The sequence below is a fragment of the Prionailurus viverrinus genome, chromosome D1 (genome assembly GCF_022837055.1).
Source record: "Prionailurus viverrinus isolate Anna chromosome D1, UM_Priviv_1.0, whole genome shotgun sequence".
Taxonomy (NCBI): Eukaryota; Metazoa; Chordata; class Mammalia; order Carnivora; family Felidae; genus Prionailurus; species Prionailurus viverrinus.
This window is the reverse complement of record NC_062570.1, coordinates 115,063,215-115,081,041: the sequence shown is the minus strand read 5'-3', so window position 1 is coordinate 115,081,041 and position 17,827 is coordinate 115,063,215. Positions and strand designations below refer to the sequence as shown.

The 17,827-nt window shown below is 66.2% G+C and overlaps 3 protein-coding genes across 7 annotated transcripts; all 3 read right to left on the bottom strand.

The window, feature by feature from the left end:
• Window positions 1-371: 371 nt before the first annotated feature.
• On the bottom strand, window positions 372-2,525 carry CEND1 (cell cycle exit and neuronal differentiation 1). Its single transcript, XM_047877818.1, has 2 exons — window positions 2,439-2,525; window positions 372-1,057 (listed from the first exon to the last, which is right to left on the bottom strand). The coding sequence occupies exon 2, from the start codon at window positions 957-959 to the stop codon at window positions 510-512; it is 450 nt and encodes a 149-aa protein (XP_047733774.1). The 5' UTR covers window positions 960-1,057; window positions 2,439-2,525; the 3' UTR covers window positions 372-509.
• A 348-nt stretch (window positions 2,526-2,873) lies between these two features.
• On the bottom strand, window positions 2,874-10,506 carry SLC25A22 (solute carrier family 25 member 22). Of its 3 annotated transcripts, none has more exons than XM_047877813.1 (11): window positions 10,446-10,506; window positions 8,324-8,494; window positions 7,139-7,299; window positions 6,912-7,037; window positions 6,646-6,701; window positions 5,928-6,018; window positions 5,319-5,437; window positions 5,036-5,210; window positions 4,774-4,928; window positions 4,589-4,664; window positions 2,874-4,518 (listed from the first exon to the last, which is right to left on the bottom strand). In XM_047877813.1, exons 3-11 carry the CDS (start codon window positions 7,156-7,158, stop codon window positions 4,365-4,367), a joined length of 972 nt encoding a protein of 323 aa, XP_047733769.1. In that variant the 5' UTR covers window positions 7,159-7,299; window positions 8,324-8,494; window positions 10,446-10,506; the 3' UTR covers window positions 2,874-4,364. The 3 variants fall into 3 exon arrangements, with proteins under 3 accessions (XP_047733769.1, XP_047733770.1, XP_047733768.1); XM_047877814.1 differs by having other exon boundaries at window positions 10,360-10,463; XM_047877812.1 differs by lacking the exon at window positions 10,446-10,506 and adding an exon at window positions 8,949-9,091.
• Window positions 10,507-11,057: 551 nt separating this feature from the next.
• PIDD1 (p53-induced death domain protein 1) lies at window positions 11,058-17,042 on the bottom strand. 3 transcript variants are annotated; one of them, XM_047823400.1, is made up of 16 exons: window positions 16,644-17,042; window positions 15,578-15,929; window positions 14,882-15,295; window positions 14,354-14,563; window positions 14,209-14,263; window positions 13,836-14,037; window positions 13,625-13,750; window positions 13,342-13,521; window positions 13,117-13,264; window positions 12,853-12,988; window positions 12,618-12,768; window positions 12,422-12,527; window positions 12,202-12,320; window positions 12,010-12,123; window positions 11,684-11,889; window positions 11,058-11,420 (listed from the first exon to the last, which is right to left on the bottom strand). In XM_047823400.1, exons 2-16 carry the CDS (start codon window positions 15,888-15,890, stop codon window positions 11,177-11,179), a joined length of 2,724 nt encoding a protein of 907 aa, XP_047679356.1. In that variant the 5' UTR covers window positions 15,891-15,929; window positions 16,644-17,042; the 3' UTR covers window positions 11,058-11,176. The 3 variants fall into 3 exon arrangements, with proteins under 3 accessions (XP_047679356.1, XP_047679355.1, XP_047679354.1); XM_047823399.1 differs by having other exon boundaries at window positions 12,404-12,527; window positions 15,578-15,966; window positions 16,644-17,041; XM_047823398.1 differs by having other exon boundaries at window positions 12,404-12,527; window positions 16,644-17,040.
• Window positions 17,043-17,827: the final 785 nt, after the last annotated feature.

Sequence of the window (17,827 nt, the reverse complement as noted above, 5' to 3'; positions counted from 1 at the left end):
CTACAAACAAAGAGCAGAAATGGGGAGAGTGAAACAGCCGTACCCTTTAATGTCTCCACACGGGCTGGGCCCTTGCCAGAGCCCGTCCCAGACCCCTACCCGGCCCTGGGGCCTCTCGGCACAAGCTGGCGCACATGAGTGGGTCCGCTGTGGACGCACCTGCCCAGAGGCGGTGGGCCACACTCACAGTCCACTCTTTCCACTGCCCCCGGCCAAGACCCCTGCCCCAAGCTGGAGCTCTGTCTTGTGTTCCTCAGTAAACTCTGGAGCCTGGGCTCCTTCTGCCCCAGAGATTGGGAAGGGAAGGTGCTGGGGGGCCAGTGAGGGGGCCTGGTTTCCATTGCTCGCCTGTCCAGCTCTCTCCCTCTGCATGTATGTGGGGGTAAACGCATATATATATGTATATCATGTATGTACGTATGTATACATAGCTGTGTGTGAGCTCGGCATGCACTACATTCCTGAGGTCTGTACAGGAAGTGGCTGGGCCCCCACCTGGGCACCAGCCATCATTTTTTCCGGGCCAGGAAGGCCACACCAAGAATTAGGGCTGCGGCTGCCACAGCCACACCCCCAGCCACCAGGAACGGGGTCAAGTTCTCAAAGGGGCAAGGGCCTCGGCCCCCTGAGCCCCCGCTGGGGGCTTCGTCCTCCTCAGCGCCGTCCCCGGGGCCCTTGGGCTCGGGGGTTGCATCTGGGCTGCTGGGGGCTGCAGGGGCCGGCTTCAGGTTGCTGTGGTTATTGAGAAGCGTAGGGTCTGCCTTGGCAGGGGTCTTCTTGGCAGTCGGTGGTGTGGGGGCCGCTGGAGGCTCCTGCTTCTCTGCCTGAGCCTCCTTCTTCCCAGGTTTAGCCGAGGGAGCTTTGCCATCCACAGCTGGCGGGGCTCTGGCCTCAGCAGCAGCCTGGGGAGCCTTGGTGTCGGGCTTGGGGCTACTGGTGGACTTCCCTCTGGACTCCATGGCGGATGGTGCTGGCAGGCTTCGTGGGGTGTGCGTGAACAGGCAGGTAGCTGGACCACAGCGGCTCAGGACAGCTCGCTCCTGGGCATTATCTAGGCCTGGAGAGAGACACAATGAGGCTGTGGCCAGAGACTCAGCCCTCCTGTTCAGCCCCTACCACCTTGCCCCCATAGAGACCCTGTCCAGTTCTCCGGACTAACCCCCAGCTCTGGATGCTTGCTCTCCATCTCCCCTCGACCACTCCCTGAGAAGCCCCTCCAACCACACAGGCAGAGCCTCTGGGCCCTGAACAGGCTGGGGGTGCCGGAGGAGACCGGCCAGAGACCTCAGTTTCCTCCTTTGCAAAATGGTCCTGCCCATACATGTGCTGTTTCCATCTGATGCCAGGGTAGGGAGGCCCTTGATGGGGAAGTGAGACCCCACCCGGCCCCGAGGAGGGTATGTGGGCAAAGTAGGGCATGGCAGCTAGGGTGCGCCTGGGGCAGAACCAACCAGATACCGTCTCAGGAAGACTGGGTCCAAGTAGAGAGGGGGCAGGGCAGGAATCCAGAGTCTGGGCTCTCTGGTGCCAGCAGGGTGGGTGTGGGCCCAAGGCTGCCACAGCAGGGATGCAACACACCTGAGGTGTCTCCCCAGGAGGCTGGAGAAGCCAGTCAGACAGGCAGTGACAGGCCTGTGCCTCCTGGAAGGCATCTGCCCCTCCCCAGCCCCTGGTACCCACCCCAAGGACAGCTTCGCCTGCTCCAGTTCAAGGGCAGGGAGTCCTTCCCGAGTCTGAGGCTGTGCCTGCCTCTAGGGCAAGGGGGGCGGTTTCCTGGTGTGAGCCTGGAGTGGACAGACCACGTCAGTCAGTCCCAGCACCCTCAAATCTGGGCCAGGGCAGAGCATCGGGGCTCGGGGCTATAGGAGAGGCCTGGCCCAGACCCTCAGTGTTTGAGTTGGGGGTACCGGCGACACTGGGCTGGGCCCGAGTCCGCTCTCCCCAAAGACCCGGACACCAGCCGTCTGCCTCTCCTCCGTGAGGATTAGAACCCCCCAGCCCCTCCTCCCGCCTCCACCCCCACCTGCACGGGGAGAGGGCGCCCACTGGGAAGCAGCAGCCCAGGTTTTCCACCCAGGCCAGGCACACTAACCACACCTGAAGGTCACCTGTAGGTCACAGCATGATGGGGGTGTCCTGAGAGCAGCCCAGCTGCTGGCCCACTTCCCAGGGAGCTCCAGCGGCCCCGCAAGCCCTGCTGTTCTGGATGGGCATCCAGCTGCTAGGCGCCAAGTTTGCAAAGGGCAGGTGGTCTGCCTCCCCACCCCCCCCCACCCCGTTATTTTTGTCTCACACTGACGTCACCCCCCTCCCCCTCCCAGGAGCCGCCGGGCTGGAGCGAGCCAGGGGCCCGGCACGCGCCCCCAGTGACCTTCAAGGCGAGAGCCCGCGATCCGCCCCGCGGGGCCGCCCCGGCCCCAGAGACCCCAGTGCCTTACGCTGCTGCTCCCGGTGCTCCCACCTCGGCGCTGCGCGCTCTCCGCGGGACCAGGGCCGGCGGCGGGCGGGCGGCGGCTGCGGCTGCGGCTGCGGCTGCGGGGACTGGGAGTTTCCCACAATGCACTGCTCTCAGCGCAGCGAGCCGAGGGGGCGGGGGCTACCTCGCCGCCGGCTCCGCCCGCCAGCAGCCACCCGGGGGCCCCCAAACCCAGCTCCGCCCTTGATCCCTAAGGCGGTTTGCAGTCAGGAAAGCAAGGGGTGGACGCTGCCCTTCCCACACCCCCAACCCAGCCAGAGCAGGAGTCCGGTGGTTAGCCCAGGCCCGGTGCCGGTCAGCGGGTGGGAGGACAGAGGGAGGTCTGCAGGAGGGAGGCCAGTCCCAAAGAGAAGGCTGCCCTCCCCCAGTCGGTTCCAACAGTTCTCAGAGAAGAGGGTATCTACTTAGAATATTTATTTATCTTCTTACAGGACAAGACACAAAAAGTTACAACTTCTTAAATCTCTTCAAAAGAAAAAAATATAATTCTGTAAGCAGCAGCAGCAGCTTCCAAGGTACAGATGTGGTGGGAGAGGACAGCTCCCAGGAACAACCGTGAACTCGGTGGGGGGGGCCCAGGCCTGAACCCCAGGTAGTGTCACTGGGAAGGGGCCTCCGGGGAGGGAGCCCGGGTGGGGGTACACAGCACCAGCACATCAGGATCAATCACCAACACAATCACGTGGCCTGGGGTGGGGCGGAGCAGGGGTGGGGGGCAGGCCGGCTTCAATTCACAACATCAATGAAAGAGGGGGGTTCCGGGAGGGCAGAAGTTCTGGAGTGTGGTCAGGGGCCTTAAGAAGAGGCCCAGAGAGTAGGGTGGGCCCTGGGAGGGCTGAGGGGGCATGTACTGCCCCCAGAAATAAAGTGGGTACCCCCAGGCTCCTACTGGTCCTCATGCCTGCCCTCCCCACTGGCCAATCCCAGACCCAGGGTGGGAGGCAGGGGGGTGTCTCTGAAGAGGGGTCTGCTGAGAGGCAACAAGAACCAGGCTGGAAAAATAAATGCCTGGATGGGGTCAGAGGGGAGCCTAGAGCACACGGCACAAACACGCACACATTGCCTGGCCACGTGGGTAAGGCCGGCGGCCCTGCCACAGCCCCGTCTCTGAGAGGCCAGGCCGGTTGAGGGCTGGTGGACACGATCTGCCCCCCAGAACATTCTCACATGCACACAGACCTTATACACCATGGGTCCCCAGCCTGGGGTGGGGGTAGAGAGGCCCCACCAGGAGGGATGCTGGGTCCCACGGTAGAGTAGGGGGGCTTGCCCTGGGAGTCAGAACCCAGTGACCCCCCTGCACCTGGGACTCCTGGCTCAATATGGGGGGCAGGAGACCTCCTGCAAGGCTGGCTGGGGGGCAATGTGGAGTCCGGGCTGAGGCGAGAAGGGCAACGGCAAGGGGAGGCTGGACGGACGGACACAAGGATGGACAGAGCACTTGTGCTCAGCAAGTTAATAAATAGGTTTGTGCGGGGTCCCCTTTGTAGACTAGGGGCCAAGCCTCGGGGACGAGAGCTGGTAGACTGGAGGGTAGGGTCCCGCTTGCCCAGCCCAGGCCTGGGGGCCCCAGCCCAGAGACCAGCTCTGTCCCTGGGGGTGTTCAGGCCGGGGCGGAGCTGTGGCGGGGGCTGGCTCCAGGAATGTAAAGATTTCTGCGCTTTCTACATAAATACGACGTTGATCCCAATGGTCGTGCAGGCAGGACCCCTCGGGGGCCCCTGTGTGCACCACCCACGTGGACCCTGTGCCCCTCCTCTGCTTCCCCCCCCCAATCCATGTGCGGAGAGGCAGACAGAGACTTCCTCTCGCTCAGTCCTGGGCAGGCCACCCGGCTCCGGCCCCGCTCTGGTCCCACGCGGCTGGAGGGCATGGGTGGCCTCCGGGCTCAGTGCTGGGGTGGCTGCAGCAGCCCCAGCAGGGTCTCGGCGATGCCCAGGAAGTAGACCACTTGAGCGATGCCGAACAGCGGGGCGATGACCAGGGCACGGCAGTAGGCACCCTTCAGGAAGGCCGAGGGGCCCTCGTGCCTCAGGATCTTCCTGTGGGGGACGGGGCGGTCAGGGCTGGGGCCGGCCCACCCCCCACCCCACCCCCACGGGGCCTTCCCACCTGGCACAGTCCAGGAACCCAGTGTAGGTGTCCTCGTTGACTCCGCGCTGCAGCGACTGGAGTCTGGTCTTCACCACTGCGGGGCGGGCGGGGGGAGAGGCGGGTCGTGCAGATCAGCGTGGGGCCCTGCCCACCACCCACCCCGCCCCTGGGCCTGCATCCCCAGCTGTGGCCCCGGCACTGACCGTCACAGGGGTTGACAGCCACGGCAGCCGTGCTCCCAGCCACACAGCCAGCCAGGAAGGACACGTAGAAAGGAGACTTCTCCGCGGATGCCGGACGGCCCAGCTGGTTCAGGTTGGCAAAGAGGGGGAAGTAGACGATGGAGAAGGGGACGTCCCTGTTGGGGGGGGGGGAGGGAGGGACGCTGGTGACCTGCGGGTGTGCGGTGGCCAGGCCTCCCTCCTTCCTCCCCTGACCCTCACCGTCCCCCCCCCCCCCACCGACCTGAGCAGCGTGGCCCCCAGTCCCTTGTAGAGGCCGGCGATGCCCCGGCTCCGAAGCAGGTCCCGGGTCAGCTGGGTGGCTGTGGGCCGGGGGGTGGCCGTGGCCTCCACGGAGGGCTGGGCGCCCCCTTGGGCCGACAGCTGGGCCTGGGCAGCCAGTATCTTCTTCTGGGCGGCTGGGGAGAGAAGGGATGGGCCTGCTTGCGAGGGGGGGTGGGGCGCCGGGAGCAGGGCCCTGGCTGTTGCCCCCGTCCCAGCTCTGCGTCCCCGCCCTGCACCCTCACCGAGGCGGCCGGCGTCCTGAAGCTGGATCTTCAGCATCTCCATGGGGGTGGTCACAATCACCTGGCAGGTGCCAGCTCCACAGCCCGCCAGCATCTCCTTAAACAGGGTCAGTTTCTGCCTGCGGGGAAGGAGTAAGGCCCGCGGCGCAGAAGCTGAAGCCCCTGCCTCCCTGGGGGTGAAGGGTACAGGGAGTGGGAGAGGCGGACGCAGTCCCGTGGGGGTACAGCGCCCTCCAGCCCTGGCACCGAGCCCAACAGACAGATGGCCCCACGAGCAGGGCCTGGGAAGGTGGGAGGACCGTTCTCACGCACGCAGCCCTGGGAAAGCTGGGGGTCTCGAGTACCCAACGGGCCACCCTTTCGGTCCCACCCTCGGGGGATAGGGGAGCTGGTCAGCACCTCCCAAATCCCACCCCGCAAGGGGCAGTTCACAGTGGCCGGGGGCCAGGACCACTGGGGCCTAAGCACCACTGACTCAGCATCCGCTTCCCTCCCTGGGCAGGAGGCGGAGAGGGAGTCGAGGTGAGGGGCACAGGAGGGCAGAGCTTTTGTCCTTTGTCAGGAGACACACACCCCTCCCCCTCACGACCTTGGCCCCCAGCCCCTCACCCGTCCTTGGAGAGCTGATATCGAAAGAAGTCGTTGGCGGCCAGCTTGATGGCCTTCTCCGGGGTGACGAGGGTCAGGTTCACGGCGGCTCCTGTGGGGTTGGGGAGGCTCTCAGCCAGCACTGGCCTCCCAGCTGGCAGAGCCCTGCCCCCGTCACTCCTTGGCCCGCTTCACCTGCCCTCTCACCCACATTGGTGCCAGGCGGGGCAGGACCGGGCAGGGACAGGGGCAGTGCCTCCTCCAGGCTCTCTTCTCCCCCTCCCAGAGGAGCACCTCCCCTGGAGGACGGGGTGCTCACGCTGCTGGGGCCAGGGCTGCTGGGGAGGCAGCGGCGAGCCCCTTGAACGGCGTCTGGGCAGATCCGGGCCTGAGGATTGTCTCCTAATCGGCTTTGCAGCAGCACCCCCACCCCCTCCCGTCTCCCGGCACAGATGGAGCCCCACCTGCCCAGAAGACGAGGGACGAGGCTGCAGCCACCATGGTAGAGACACCGTGTCCTGCCATGCTGGCAGGCAGTGGGGGTGGGGGCGATGCCACAGAGGACTGCCCTCCCCGCGGGTCCCACCCTGTGTCGTTGGCCCAGCACCCAGACCCCCGTGGGTCACGTCCACACCCACACACCTGGCCTAAGTGTGCGGCCCTGCCTGGTGCTGCCACCTGCCTCCCAGCTCCTACAGCCGGGCCCCTCTACCCACGCCTGCCCCACCCCCGGCCTCACCTCGGTACATGCCAAAGTAGCCCTCCGAGCGGACGGTCTTGATGAGGCAGTCAGACCTGCAGCCAAGGGGAGGGGGTGAGCTGGGGACCAGCGACAGAGCTCCCCAGGCCTGCCCTGCCCTCAGTTTCCCCTTTTGTGGAACAGGGTGAGGGAGGCAGGAGCAGGGCTTAGGAGTCTGAGCCTCACCGCACTGCCCGCCCCCCCCCCCCCCCCGCCCCCGCAGCCTCACGAACTCCCCCCCCACCCCCTCCCCCTCGCACACTCACATGCTGCTGTACACACGCTGGCCATTCTGCTGGTTCTGCAGCCTGGTCTTGGCCAGGTCGATGGGGAACACGCAGGTGACCCCGATCAGCCCGGCGATGCCGCCATTGATGAGCTTGGCTGGCAGACTGAGAACAGAGGGAGCGTCAGGAGAGTGGCCTCCCCGGCCATAGGTCAGGACACACGGGGTAGGGTGGAGCCAAGACCAAAGGCAGGGTCGCGTTCTGACCTGATCTGCTTATCAGCCATTTAACTGAGCGCGCCCAGGTAGGAGCCGGAGAGGTGGACGGTGGACGAATGGACGAGGTAGAGGCGGCAGAGGGTGGGCGGGACAGAGGGGGAGGGGCGGTCCTCCACTTTCTGGGGAATTTCAAAACCACCACTTCTCTTCTAGAAGAGGGTGAGGAATCAGCAGAGGGAGGAACAGACCACACAGAGGCACATCAGGGAAGTAAGCTTCCCCCCCAGGCGCCCTCCCCAGCTCTCGTGCCGGGTCACCAAGCCCCTCACCCACCCGTGGCCCCATCTCTAGGGCCACCTGCTTTCCCCGCAGCCACCCCCCTGCCTGTGAGTCCTCCCAGCTGGCCTCGCTCACGCTCACACACACACACACTCACGTGCACACTGAACACACACGTGAGCGCACTCTGCCTTTAAAGGGCCAGGCGCCTCTCCGGGAGTCAATTTCCCGGCCGGCTGGGCGTCTCAGCCCTGGACTGCGGGTGACCCCCTCATCCTTGAGCAGCGGTGGCTGGTGCCTGCCCTCTTCAGGATGGGGCTGGAGGCGCCGAGGAGCCCCCCAGCCCGAGCTCAGCTCACAGCTACCCAGGTAGATGACACCACGCCAGGAGCCGGCTCCACTGCTGTGGCTCCTCTAGGACAGACCCCTCCCCGCGGACAAGCACCATGCTCACCCACCCCAGCCCTGCACCCACTCTCCTGTCCACCCTTCCCAGGAATCTCTCTCCCAGACACACGGACGGACACACACACACACACACACACACACACACACACACAGACCGGGGCTTCGGAAGCTTCAGGGTGTTTGGGGCACAGGCTAGGGGGCAGCTGGGAGGGGATGGCTGGCTCTCTGAGGCTCAATGTGGTTGGTTCCCCCATCCACCCTAGGGGTTGGAGAAGACAGGGCCCCTCTCACTAGGCGCAGGGCAGGAAAGCCAGAGCCGAGCTCAGGAGCCTCCTGTCGGGGGCCCCCCAGAGTCCTGGGGCCGGCCCCGCTGCCTCTGCCGGGGGGCCCCCACCCGCAGCACTGCCGCCCAGGGTCACAAGGCTGGCTCACACCCGTGGTCCCTCTGAGGACTGGTGACCTTCACCTCGGCTTTCCCAGGCCAGCCATCCCCCGTGTCCCCGACCCTCCGACCCCATCACCTCCGAAGCCCCCAGTCCCGCTCACCCCGAGGACGGCACTCAGCTCCTCCAGGACTCCAGCCCGCGGGGCTCACAGAGGAGATCCAGTGGCCGAGGGAGGTGCCGGCGGCACGGATTGGCCGCTGGGCGGGGCGGGGCCGGCCTTGGGGGGGCGACTTTCTCTTTCACTTTGGGCGCGCCTAGGCTCCCCGCAGCCCTAGGAGAAGGGATGGGAAGGGGTGTGACGGCTTCAGAGAGGCAGGGCCAGCCTCAGAGATTTGATCGGCCCAAGGGGCGGTGGGCCTGACTCAAGCCAACCCGGCCAAGTCAAGCCAGCTGCCCACGGCTGCCGCGACCCCAGCTGCCCAGTGGCTTTCCGTCTGCAGCCCACAGGCTGGATTTGTCTAGGACTCCGGGACCCAGAGAATGGGGCGCTCCCTGTGCCCAGGCACCCTGGGCACAGATATGGAGAATATCTGGTCCCTAGGGGGGTGGGGGGAGGAGTCTGTGCCCACTCCTCTTTGTGAAACTTGTGTGTATGTTGGATGAAGACACGTTTCGTGGAAACCTCATCCTAGGGCACAGGAAGACGAACCTGTTTACTAAAAACACCAGAGAAGGGGTGGCTAGGTCTCCAGAGGCCACTGGCTGCCGCCCATAGGACCACTCACCTGCCAGGTCCAGAGGGCATGAGGACTGGCACTCCCAGAGCCCTCTGCCCTGCCAAGGGCCCCCGACGCACACGCCCAGGGCCTCAGTCCTCAGGACCTGCTTCCCCAGGCCCTATCCTACAGATAAGGGTGTGACCTCTGAACTTCAGCCTGACCTTTCCCTCCCCACCCCCACCCCACCCCGCCACGTATAGGCTGGCCACAGCCAGCTCTCTGCCGCCCTAGGCTGTCAGGGGCAGGGTCCGGGTTCTCCCTCCGGTCTCCCAGAGGTCTACTCCTGCCCTCTGGGGAACTGAGTGAGCCCTGCCTCCTGGAGCATCACCAGATCCCACCTCCCATCCAAGGGAAGGGACACCTGGGTGACGGGGGTCCCGAAGTCAGACAGACCGTCAAGATGAGGAGGGGAGCAATGAGGCAGGCCCAGAGATCCCAAGCCTGAGAAGAGAGTGAGTCCTGGGGCCCCACATCACAAGCCACAGGCTGCAGAATGGAACAGGGAAGACGGTCGCTGGACCGACAGCCGTGACATGGAGGGGCTCTGCCTGGGGAGACTGGCCAGGGGTCCAGTGGACCCGAAACCCCCTCTGTCCGTCCTCACTCCGTGGTTCCCACCCCTGCTTATGAGACAGCTGCGGAAGGCCTTCCCTCTGCCCCTCTCGTTGCCACAGAAACCCGGCCTCCAGAGCCAGGCCTGAGGCCCAGGGCTGTCCGTCCTCACTGTCCCCTTCTCCACTTGTGCGGCCAGGTAAACTAAGGACCTGAGCAGGCTGGGGCGGGTGCTGCCCACAGAGACCATTCACGGGATGATTCCGCTACTTCCAGACCCACCCGGGGAGAAAATCTCCCCCCAGGGAAGTCGCGGAGCTCCCCTACCCCCACGAAAGGCGATGCGGGTGACGCTCAGTCTGGCACTGGCCGCAGGCTCCCCATTCAACCCCCCCCCCAGTCCCGTCCCCGTTGGAGGGGGCGCTTTCTATCCTGTCAGAGGGGCCCCAATCCGCAGACAAAGGAGGCTTGGGTTGGGGGCTGCGGACTCCAGCTCAGAGGCCGGCTCAGGCCCCCCTGTCCCTTCCTCTGGAGGGGATGCAGACCGGGCCCGGGCGGTCACGCTGCCCCCACCAGGCGATGGCGACTCCAGCCACGCACGTGTCCACACAAGTCCGGCGGGGGTCCCACGTGTGTGCCCCCCCCGTCCCCGTCCCCCCCCCGCGGCCTGGCCTCTACTGCTTGGGCAGTAGCCCCAGCTGTACCCACCCCGTGGGGACACGTGTGCGCGGGGAGCGCGCCCGGCACCGCCCGGGGTCGCGCACGGCCTCCCACACCCGGGCGGCAGCTGGTCGGAGCATCCGCCGGCCCGGGACACCCCACCCCCCAACCCCGGAGGCGCCTTGTCGGGGCAGCTGTCACCTACCCCGGCCACCTCGGCGCCCCTCGCCCCCGCAGCCGGGCCGCACTCGGGTGGACGCCGCAGAAGGGACAGGCCGGGCGGGCACTCACCGCGCGCTCTGCCGCCGCCGCCGCCGCCGCCGCCGCCGCGCTCGCCTCCCCGCCGTGCCGCGCGCCCGGCTGCTGCGAGGCGCGGAGACGCGTCCGCTCGGCGCTGCGCGCTCCGCCCCCTGCCCCCGGCCCTCGGCAAGCGGGCTCCGGCTCCCCCTCCCGGCCGCCGCGGCCACTGCGCCCGCCCGGCCGCGGCCCGGAGGCCCCAAAAGGCCCTTCCTTCGTCTCTGGGCCTCGCGCCCCCGCAAGGGCCAGGGACCCAGTGATTAGTCCTGCCGGGCCAGCAGGTGGCAGAGAATGCTGCGACGGGGGTGTCCTAGGGCAGGGTGGTGTCCCGGGCCTCGCAGTAGGTGCTTGGAGAGATGGGAGCTGGCCCGGCACCTGCCCGCCAACAGGGCTGACGCACCACCCCGCACACAGGTGACCCTACCCACCGGTGCCTCGCCGTTACTTTGCAGCTGTAGCCCCTCTCCCTCCCGGGCACATGGGAGCAGCAGGCGAGCAGGTAGTGAAGTCTTCACACAGGGCCCCATCCCAGCTGAGCCCAGGCCTCTGATCTCAGGCCACCCGCCTTCCACCCAACAAATAAACTGAGCTCTGAGAAGCCGCCAGAACAGTACATATGTGTTACACGCGGTAGGGGCGAGGGGAACAGGGAGTCACTGTGCCCACGCACAGGGAAGGCACCCACTGGCCAGGGTGCATCAGGGGCCAGCCCAAAGTCATGGGGTCTAGGCCCGGGCAGACTCTGGGGACGGTGATGCTGAAGGGTCCGGTGGGGCCAGGCCTGCGCGCTGGATGCTGTCCTCATACTTCTGGCGGCCGAGCTCCAACACCGCCCTCACCTCTTCGGCTACGTCCAGCCGGTCACTCTGCTCCAAGGCCTGGACGAGGCGCCCCACGGCCCCCGGCTGCCCGGCCTGGCGCTCAGCCCAGGAGAAGAGCATGTGACGGATCTGGCCGTCCAGGTCGTCCCTTTGGGGGGGGGGGGGGGACAGGGGGAGTGGTGACCCAGAGGCCCAGCCACCACACCCAACGTTCTGCTCGCCCTCCTAGGGCGGGTTCCCTGCTCCCCAGGTGGAATGTGGCCAGACCCTCCCTTTCCTGCCCGTTGGCCCTGTCCCCACCCACCTGGGGCAGAACTTCAGCCAGCCTCAGGGAAGGTCCTCCTGGCGGCTGCCAGGACCCAGGCCTGAGGCTGGTCCAAAGCCAGCATTAGCAGGCCCGGAGGAACTCACCGGAACTCATGCCTGATGCGCTGCAGCTCACGGTAGGGCATGCCGAGGTGCAGGGCCACAGCTGGCCAGTCAGGGCCCAAGCGTCCGGCCACATTCAGCAGGTTGCTCTGGGTCAGGAAGCCGGTCTCAGCATCACCCAGGTTCAAAGGTGCCAGGGAGAGGCTAGTCCCCTGCCCCTGCCCTGGCGCCTTGGACCCCCGCAGTCTCTGTGAGGAGGAAGGGGTGCAGTGAGCCCTGCCCTCTGCCCCCCCCCCGGCCTCCCCGCTCCCGGCCTCTGTGCCTCCCCTGCCCCCTTCACACACACTGCCCCCCACCCCAGGCCACACCGGCAGCTTGATGGGCAGAGTGGCCATCCACGGGCTGTCTGTGCCCTTCCGGTGCCGGGCCGCCTCGGCCTCCTCGGCCACGTCCTCGGGCACTGCTCCCCGGTAGAAGGACACCTGGGGATGGGACGAGGTGGGGCTCAGCGTCCTGGCCTCTGCCCAGGCAGCCGGGGGCTCCCTGCCCACTTGGCCCACCTGGCCCCTCACAGCCCGAGCCTGTCGGTCCAGGGTTGTGGTCACATACACCTCCTTCACGTTCTTCAGGTGCGAGTAAAAGACAAAACAGACCCTGCCCCGCACGCAGTCTGGGCGGTCTGGGGGCGGGGATGGGTTCAGCGGGGAGCCTGGGGAACAGACCCCAGCGTCCACCCACCGCCCCCAAGGAGGGGGGGCATACCAGCATCCACGTCAATACCCTTCTCGAAGGCAGCGAAGAATTTTTCGCCCTCGAACATCTCCACCGTGTCAGAGGGCTCGGGGCCTCGGTACCGCTCCAGCAGCCGCCGCAGGGTGGCATCCACCTGGGGGGGGAGGGAGCGCCCGCCGGCTCGGAGCTCCACGCCCGCACGCCCGCACCCGGACCTCACCCCTCGGCCCTGGCAGACGCCCACCTTGCTGAGGGGCAGACACTGCAGCAGCACCTGCTCGGGGTCGCGGCGTCGCTGCAGCGCGATGAGGCTCACGCGGTGCAGCCGCAGCCGCTCCCAGGCCTTGCGAGCCAGGCCCTCCACGCGGGTCTTGGCGGTGTACCAGAGCCAGTACCTGCGGGGCTGCGCGTGAGTGCGGCCGGGACGAGCGTCCTGCGGGGAGGGGCCGAGGGAGCGGGGGGGGGGGGGGGGCACTGACCAGGAGAAGTGCGTGACCCGGAAGCGAGCATACAGGTGGGTGAGCTCCAGGGCCACCTGAGTGGTGATGTCATCCCACGTGGCTTCGGGAGGGGTCCGGTACAGCAGGTGAAGGCACGAGCGATCCAGACTGAGGCCTAGGGACGCGAGGGGGTGGGAGGCTGAGGCCACCCGCGCAGGGGCTCCCCGTCTGAGCGCTGCCCCCTCAACCCAGCGGCCAGGAATTCAGGTGGGCCGGCCGGCCGGCCGGCCGGCCGCCTCTCACCTGTGACGCCGGGGGGCAGAGGCAGCTGCACTGTGACCGGCTGGAGGAAGCTGGGGGGGCCGCTCTGGGAGAGGCAGAGCAGGGGGCTGGCCGCCGCCCCGGGCTCCTCCAGCAGGGCCCGAAGCTCCCCGCTGGCCACGCGCACCACCTGGGGCAAAGAGGCCACCTGAAGGCTCACCTTTGTCTTGAGGCGGCCCCCACCGCCCGCCCCGGCCCTGCCTGTACCTGCATATAGACCTGCCGAGGCTCGTCAGTGGCCCCAGGGGGGAATGTGACCTTGACCCCAGGATGTCCCGAGGAGTACAGCAACGTCCCCTCTGGTGGCACCAGGCAGGCATTGGACGCAGGACGCGAGACCACGAGGAACCATGAGAAGTGGGGCACCTGGCAGTGGGCCCAGAGCCGCTGGGCACGGGGGACGGGAGTCAGAGGGAACAGGGTCAGAGCGGGGACGGGGTCTGGGCAGAGCCGTCGGGCGGAGGCGGGGGAGGGCCACAGTGGCTCTCACCTTGGGTGTCTCTTCTTCCAGATGAGTCTCCAGGTCACTCCAGCTGTCATCATTCAGGGTCCTGACCACCACCTCACGGCAACGCCGGGCCCGCGGGGGCACAAAGAGCAGCCACAGGCCCACCTCCTGCCAGGCAAGGGTGGCGTGAGGGCTGGGCCCAGGCCTGGGCCCTCATCACCTGCACCCCACCCCTGACTTGTTCTGGGCGTGCCTGCTGGAAGGCCACCCCGTGGGGCTGCAGCTCCAGGACGTGGCTGAGCAGAGAGTCGTGGGGACCCAAGGGGACGAGTCGCGGCTCCGGCAGCCGTAGTCGATAGCGGATGCTGACAGGGGTGGCAGTGGCCCCAGCAGGGAACTGCAGGCGGACGCCACAGGCCAAGGTCACCGAGCAGCCTTGGGGGGTCACGAGGAAGCTGCATGACAGGGCGGACATCCAGTCAGACACAGAAGGCATGTGTACATCTGAGTCGGGCACCCCTAGGAAACCGTGGGAGACCCCGGAGGCATGAGCAAGGTGTCCATCAGGGACAGGGTGACAGGGCCAGGACATGCTTGTCTGGCCCCATCTCTCCTCCCCAACACACCTGTCCAAATCTGAGTTCAGGAACAGTCTGGGCATTTCTGGGATCGTCGGTGTCCCTATGGAGGGACAGGAAAGCTGTTAGAACAGCCCTGGCACCTGCCCCCTCGGCCTGTCTGTGGCCTGACCTCCCCCAGCAACAGGCCTACCTGGGGGACTGGGGAGGGCAGGCGGGGCCTCGCCCAGGGGGTTCCCCCGAAGGCGCACAAAGGGGGCGTCCAGTAGCTCAGGGGGCACGTCCCGGAGCTGGTTGTCCCTCAGATCTAGTCGGGTGAGCAGCGGGAGGTGGGCCAGGCTGGTGGGCACCGAGGTCAGGAGGTTGCTGTGCAAAACAAGCAGCCGCAAGGACCGGAGCCCCGCTGCGGGCAGGTGCCAGCTCAGGGCCAGCAGAGGGCTGCGCAGGGCCACCCCAGCCCTGGCCAGGACGGGACACTCGCACTAGTCCTGTCTCTGCCCGCTCCGGCCAGACTCAGGGGGCTTGGGAAGTCTGTGCAGGGGCCTCCACAGCTGGGGAAGGGAAGGCAGGCAACGGTCACCTAGGGGGGTGGAGGCTCCGAGGTGGGCCAAGCCTGTGTGTGCAGGGGCCCCTGTGGAGGACAAGGGGGCCCACGTGAGAGTGGAGGCCAGGCACTCCCCGTCAGGCCCAGGGAGCCAAGAGGGCCACGGCTCCTACTCACCAAGGGAGGCTGGGAGGCTCTGCAGCCGGTTGGAGGCCAGGTTGAGCTCGGTGAGGCTGCTCAGGCCTCCAATCTCAGGGGGCAGAGTGTCCAGAAGGTTCTGTGAGAGATCGAGGCACTGCAGGGTGGACAGGGCTCCCAGCGCTTTGGGCAGCGTTCGCAGGCAGTTGTGGGTCGCATAGAGGAAGGTGAGGGCGGGAAGGGCGCCCAGAGCCTCAGGGAGCTCTGAGAGGTGGTTGTGGGAGAGCAGGAGGGTGCTCAGACCATGCATCTGGGGGATGCAGCCCGGCAGCGTCTCCAGGCTGTTGAAGCTCAGGTCTAGGTGGGCCAAGTGGGTCAGGCCACTCAGGCCAGCAGGCAGTGTGGTCAGGGAGCCCCGGAGGCAGGCACCCAGCACATCCCGCTGTTGCCCACCTGGAAAGGGGAAGAAAGGGGAAAGGGGGAAGGCAGATGTGGCCCTCAGAGCCAGAGTCAGGTCCCCGCTCAGAGGCACAGACTTCTCCTAACCCCACCCACACAGGGACAGACTGAGACGCCAGCAGACGGACACTGCAGGCTCGTCTGGGCTGATAGCCATCACCCACGATCTGCCCCAGGAAAGACAGCCACGCTAGGGTCGGCTGGGAGCTGCGGTGTCCAGGAGCCCGGGCCCAGCCAGCTGCACCCTGTGAGGGGGTGGGACCAGGTGGGGCTCACCTCTGAGGACCAGGGAGCGAAGATGCCGCAAGCTGCACGGCACCTGGGCCAGGGTGGTCTCTAGCAGCCGAGGGTCCTCGTGGCTGCTCAGTTGCATGAACTGCACCTCCAGCAGCTGCGGGGACTGCCGGGCACACAGGTGTCGCAGCCGCTGGCAGCCCCCAGGGTACAGGTCCAGGCTCAGCCGGCTCCCAACCAGGAGAGGGGGGTCCCCGGGTTCTGCGTCCACAGCATCCACAGCATCTACAGCATCTTGTGCAGCATCTTCTGTAGCAGCTGCCTCGGGCTCCAGCCCCTCCGCCACCGCAGCCATCGCCCACTGGCCGTCCTCGGGGGCCAGACATGTCCCAGCCTGCCAAGCAGGCCTGCTCAGGCAGGGCCTGGGAAGGCTGCAGAGTCAGGGGGAGGAGTGGGAGGGAGTGGGACTGGGCCCTCCTTCTGCTCAGGGGAATGGAGACTCCGGCTGGAGGGGAGTCCTTGAGCCAGGCCAGCCGACCCACAGAGCCCAGGGCCTCGGCTGCACAGATCTTTGCCGGAAAAGGGCTGGGAAATGAGGGCCCTAGAGCTGGGCACGGAGACCTGTGCGCGGAGGAGCCTGGGAAACCTGCTGGGCAGGGGTAGTGGGAGAGGAGGGAGAAGTGAGGCTTCCCATCCCAATTCTGGACATTGGCACAAGGGACTCCTCGAGCTGTCAGCTCATCCTGGCTGTCTCCCTTCCCCGCCCCTTTCAGAGTTCTGGGTCCAGCCCCACCTCCAGCCTTCACACCCAGGAGCTTTGACCAGAGGTCAAGGACTCTTATCTGCCGCGTGGAGGCAGTGGCCCAGACGTGGAACAGGGTGATTGTGCTGGCATGTGTCAGAGAAGTGAATGTGTGTGTGGGGTGATGGGACCCCACTTCGTGACCGCTGGAGGAGGGTTCTCCCACGCTTCCCGTTCGCATCTCGGTCGGAAGATGAAGGCAGTGGTCTGCACACTCAGAGCTCCGACCGCCTGGGGGCCGGTCCTGGCCCCGAGAGCACCCCCGACCCCCACCGTCCCCACCGCCCGCCAGCGCCCCGCGCGTACCTGCCTTCCAGGCTGTGCGCGGTCCCCGGTGCGCGTCCGGCGCCGGGTTTCCGCCGGTGAGTTCCCGGAGCGGGCCGGGACTCCCGGTCCCGCCCAGTCAGGACACCCCTAGCTCTGTGGTGGGACCGCAGGCAACGGCCTCGGGGTCCCTCCCCGCCCCGCCTGCCCTCTGCCAGCCTGCAGCCCTGGAGACGCGGCCGCGGACCCCAACCGGCAGCCGCCAGCCCAGCTGCACTCGGCTTCCTGTTAGTCCGTCTCAGTCCAGCCTCTCCCGCCGCGAGGGCCCGCGTAGCGGCTGGGAAACCCGCCCTTTCAGAGGTTCCTGGCCCTCAGGCCCGCCCTGCTCCGGAGCTGGGCATTCTGGGCCCCTGTCAGAGTGAGCTGGTGCAAATCTCGGCACGGAGGAAGGCTTTGGGGGCCGATTGCAGCTGCTGCCAGAAGCCAGAGCTCTAAATGGGCCACTTCCCAGCCAGCCTCAGGGGCCTCCTTCTCCCCGGAGCCTTCCTGGGGCTCCTCTAGAGACCTTGTCCCAGCTCCTGTGATCCCATTAACTGGCAATCGCTCTGGGCCAAGTGACCCAGCAGTGGGCTTCCCCGCACGTTGCCTTTTTCAATCTTTGCACCTCGAAGGAAAGGAAATGGAGGCTATGACAGATTAGATCTTGCCTAAGGACTCATAGCCGGTAACTGCCAAAGCCAAGAACTTCAAACTAGGTCTGACTCTCAGAGCCTGCCGTCCCTGTGTCCATTTGCCCACACTGCCGCACCCTCTTTCCTCCGATTCCCTAGCTATCACCGTCCCTTCCCCCAGGATGGGCAGTTCTGCCAGGCCCCCACTCAGTTTCTACATAGCTGCCGGAAGTCTTAAATGAATCACAGGAATACTATTCAGCTTTAAAAGGGAACAAAATTGGGATACGCGCACACACACATTACAACGCGCATGAACCTTCAGAAGATTGTTAAACGAAATGTCAGATCCAGAAGGGCAAACGCTGTGTGCTTTCTCTAATACAAGGTCCCCAGAGTAGCCAAATTCAGAGACAAAAAATTAAAATGGTGGGAGCCAGGAACTGGAAGAGAGAATAGGGAGTTACTGTCTAATCCAACTTGGGAAGATGAAAAACGGTCTGGTGATGGATGACGGTGACAGTTGTGTAACGTGAATGGACCCAATGTGACTGA

Coding starts and splice junctions, on each gene's coding strand:
- CEND1 (XM_047877818.1), bottom strand. CDS start 959: ATGGAGTCCAGAGGGAAGTCCACCAGTAGCCCCAAGCCCGACACCAAG.
- SLC25A22 (XM_047877813.1), bottom strand. CDS start 7,158: ATGGCTGATAAGCAGATCAG. Junction 7,038..7,138: donor ATGGCTGATAAGCAGATCAG/GTCAGAACGCGA, acceptor CTCTGTTCTCAG/TCTGCCAGCCAAGCTCATCA. Junction 4,519..4,588: donor GGGTTCCTGGACTGTGCCAG/GTGGGAAGGCCC, acceptor CGTCCCCCACAG/GAAGATCCTGAGGCACGAGG.
- PIDD1 (XM_047823399.1), bottom strand. CDS start 15,890: ATGGCTGCGGTGGCGGAGGGGCTGGAGCCCGAGGCAGCTGCTACAGAA. Junction 14,038..14,208: donor CTGAACTCAGATTTGGACAG/GTGTGTTGGGGA, acceptor CCTGTCATGCAG/CTTCCTCGTGACCCCCCAAG. Junction 12,528..12,617: donor AGTGTCTGCCCCTCAGCAAG/GTGGGCGTCTGC, acceptor CTCCCCCCCCAG/GTGGATGCCACCCTGCGGCG.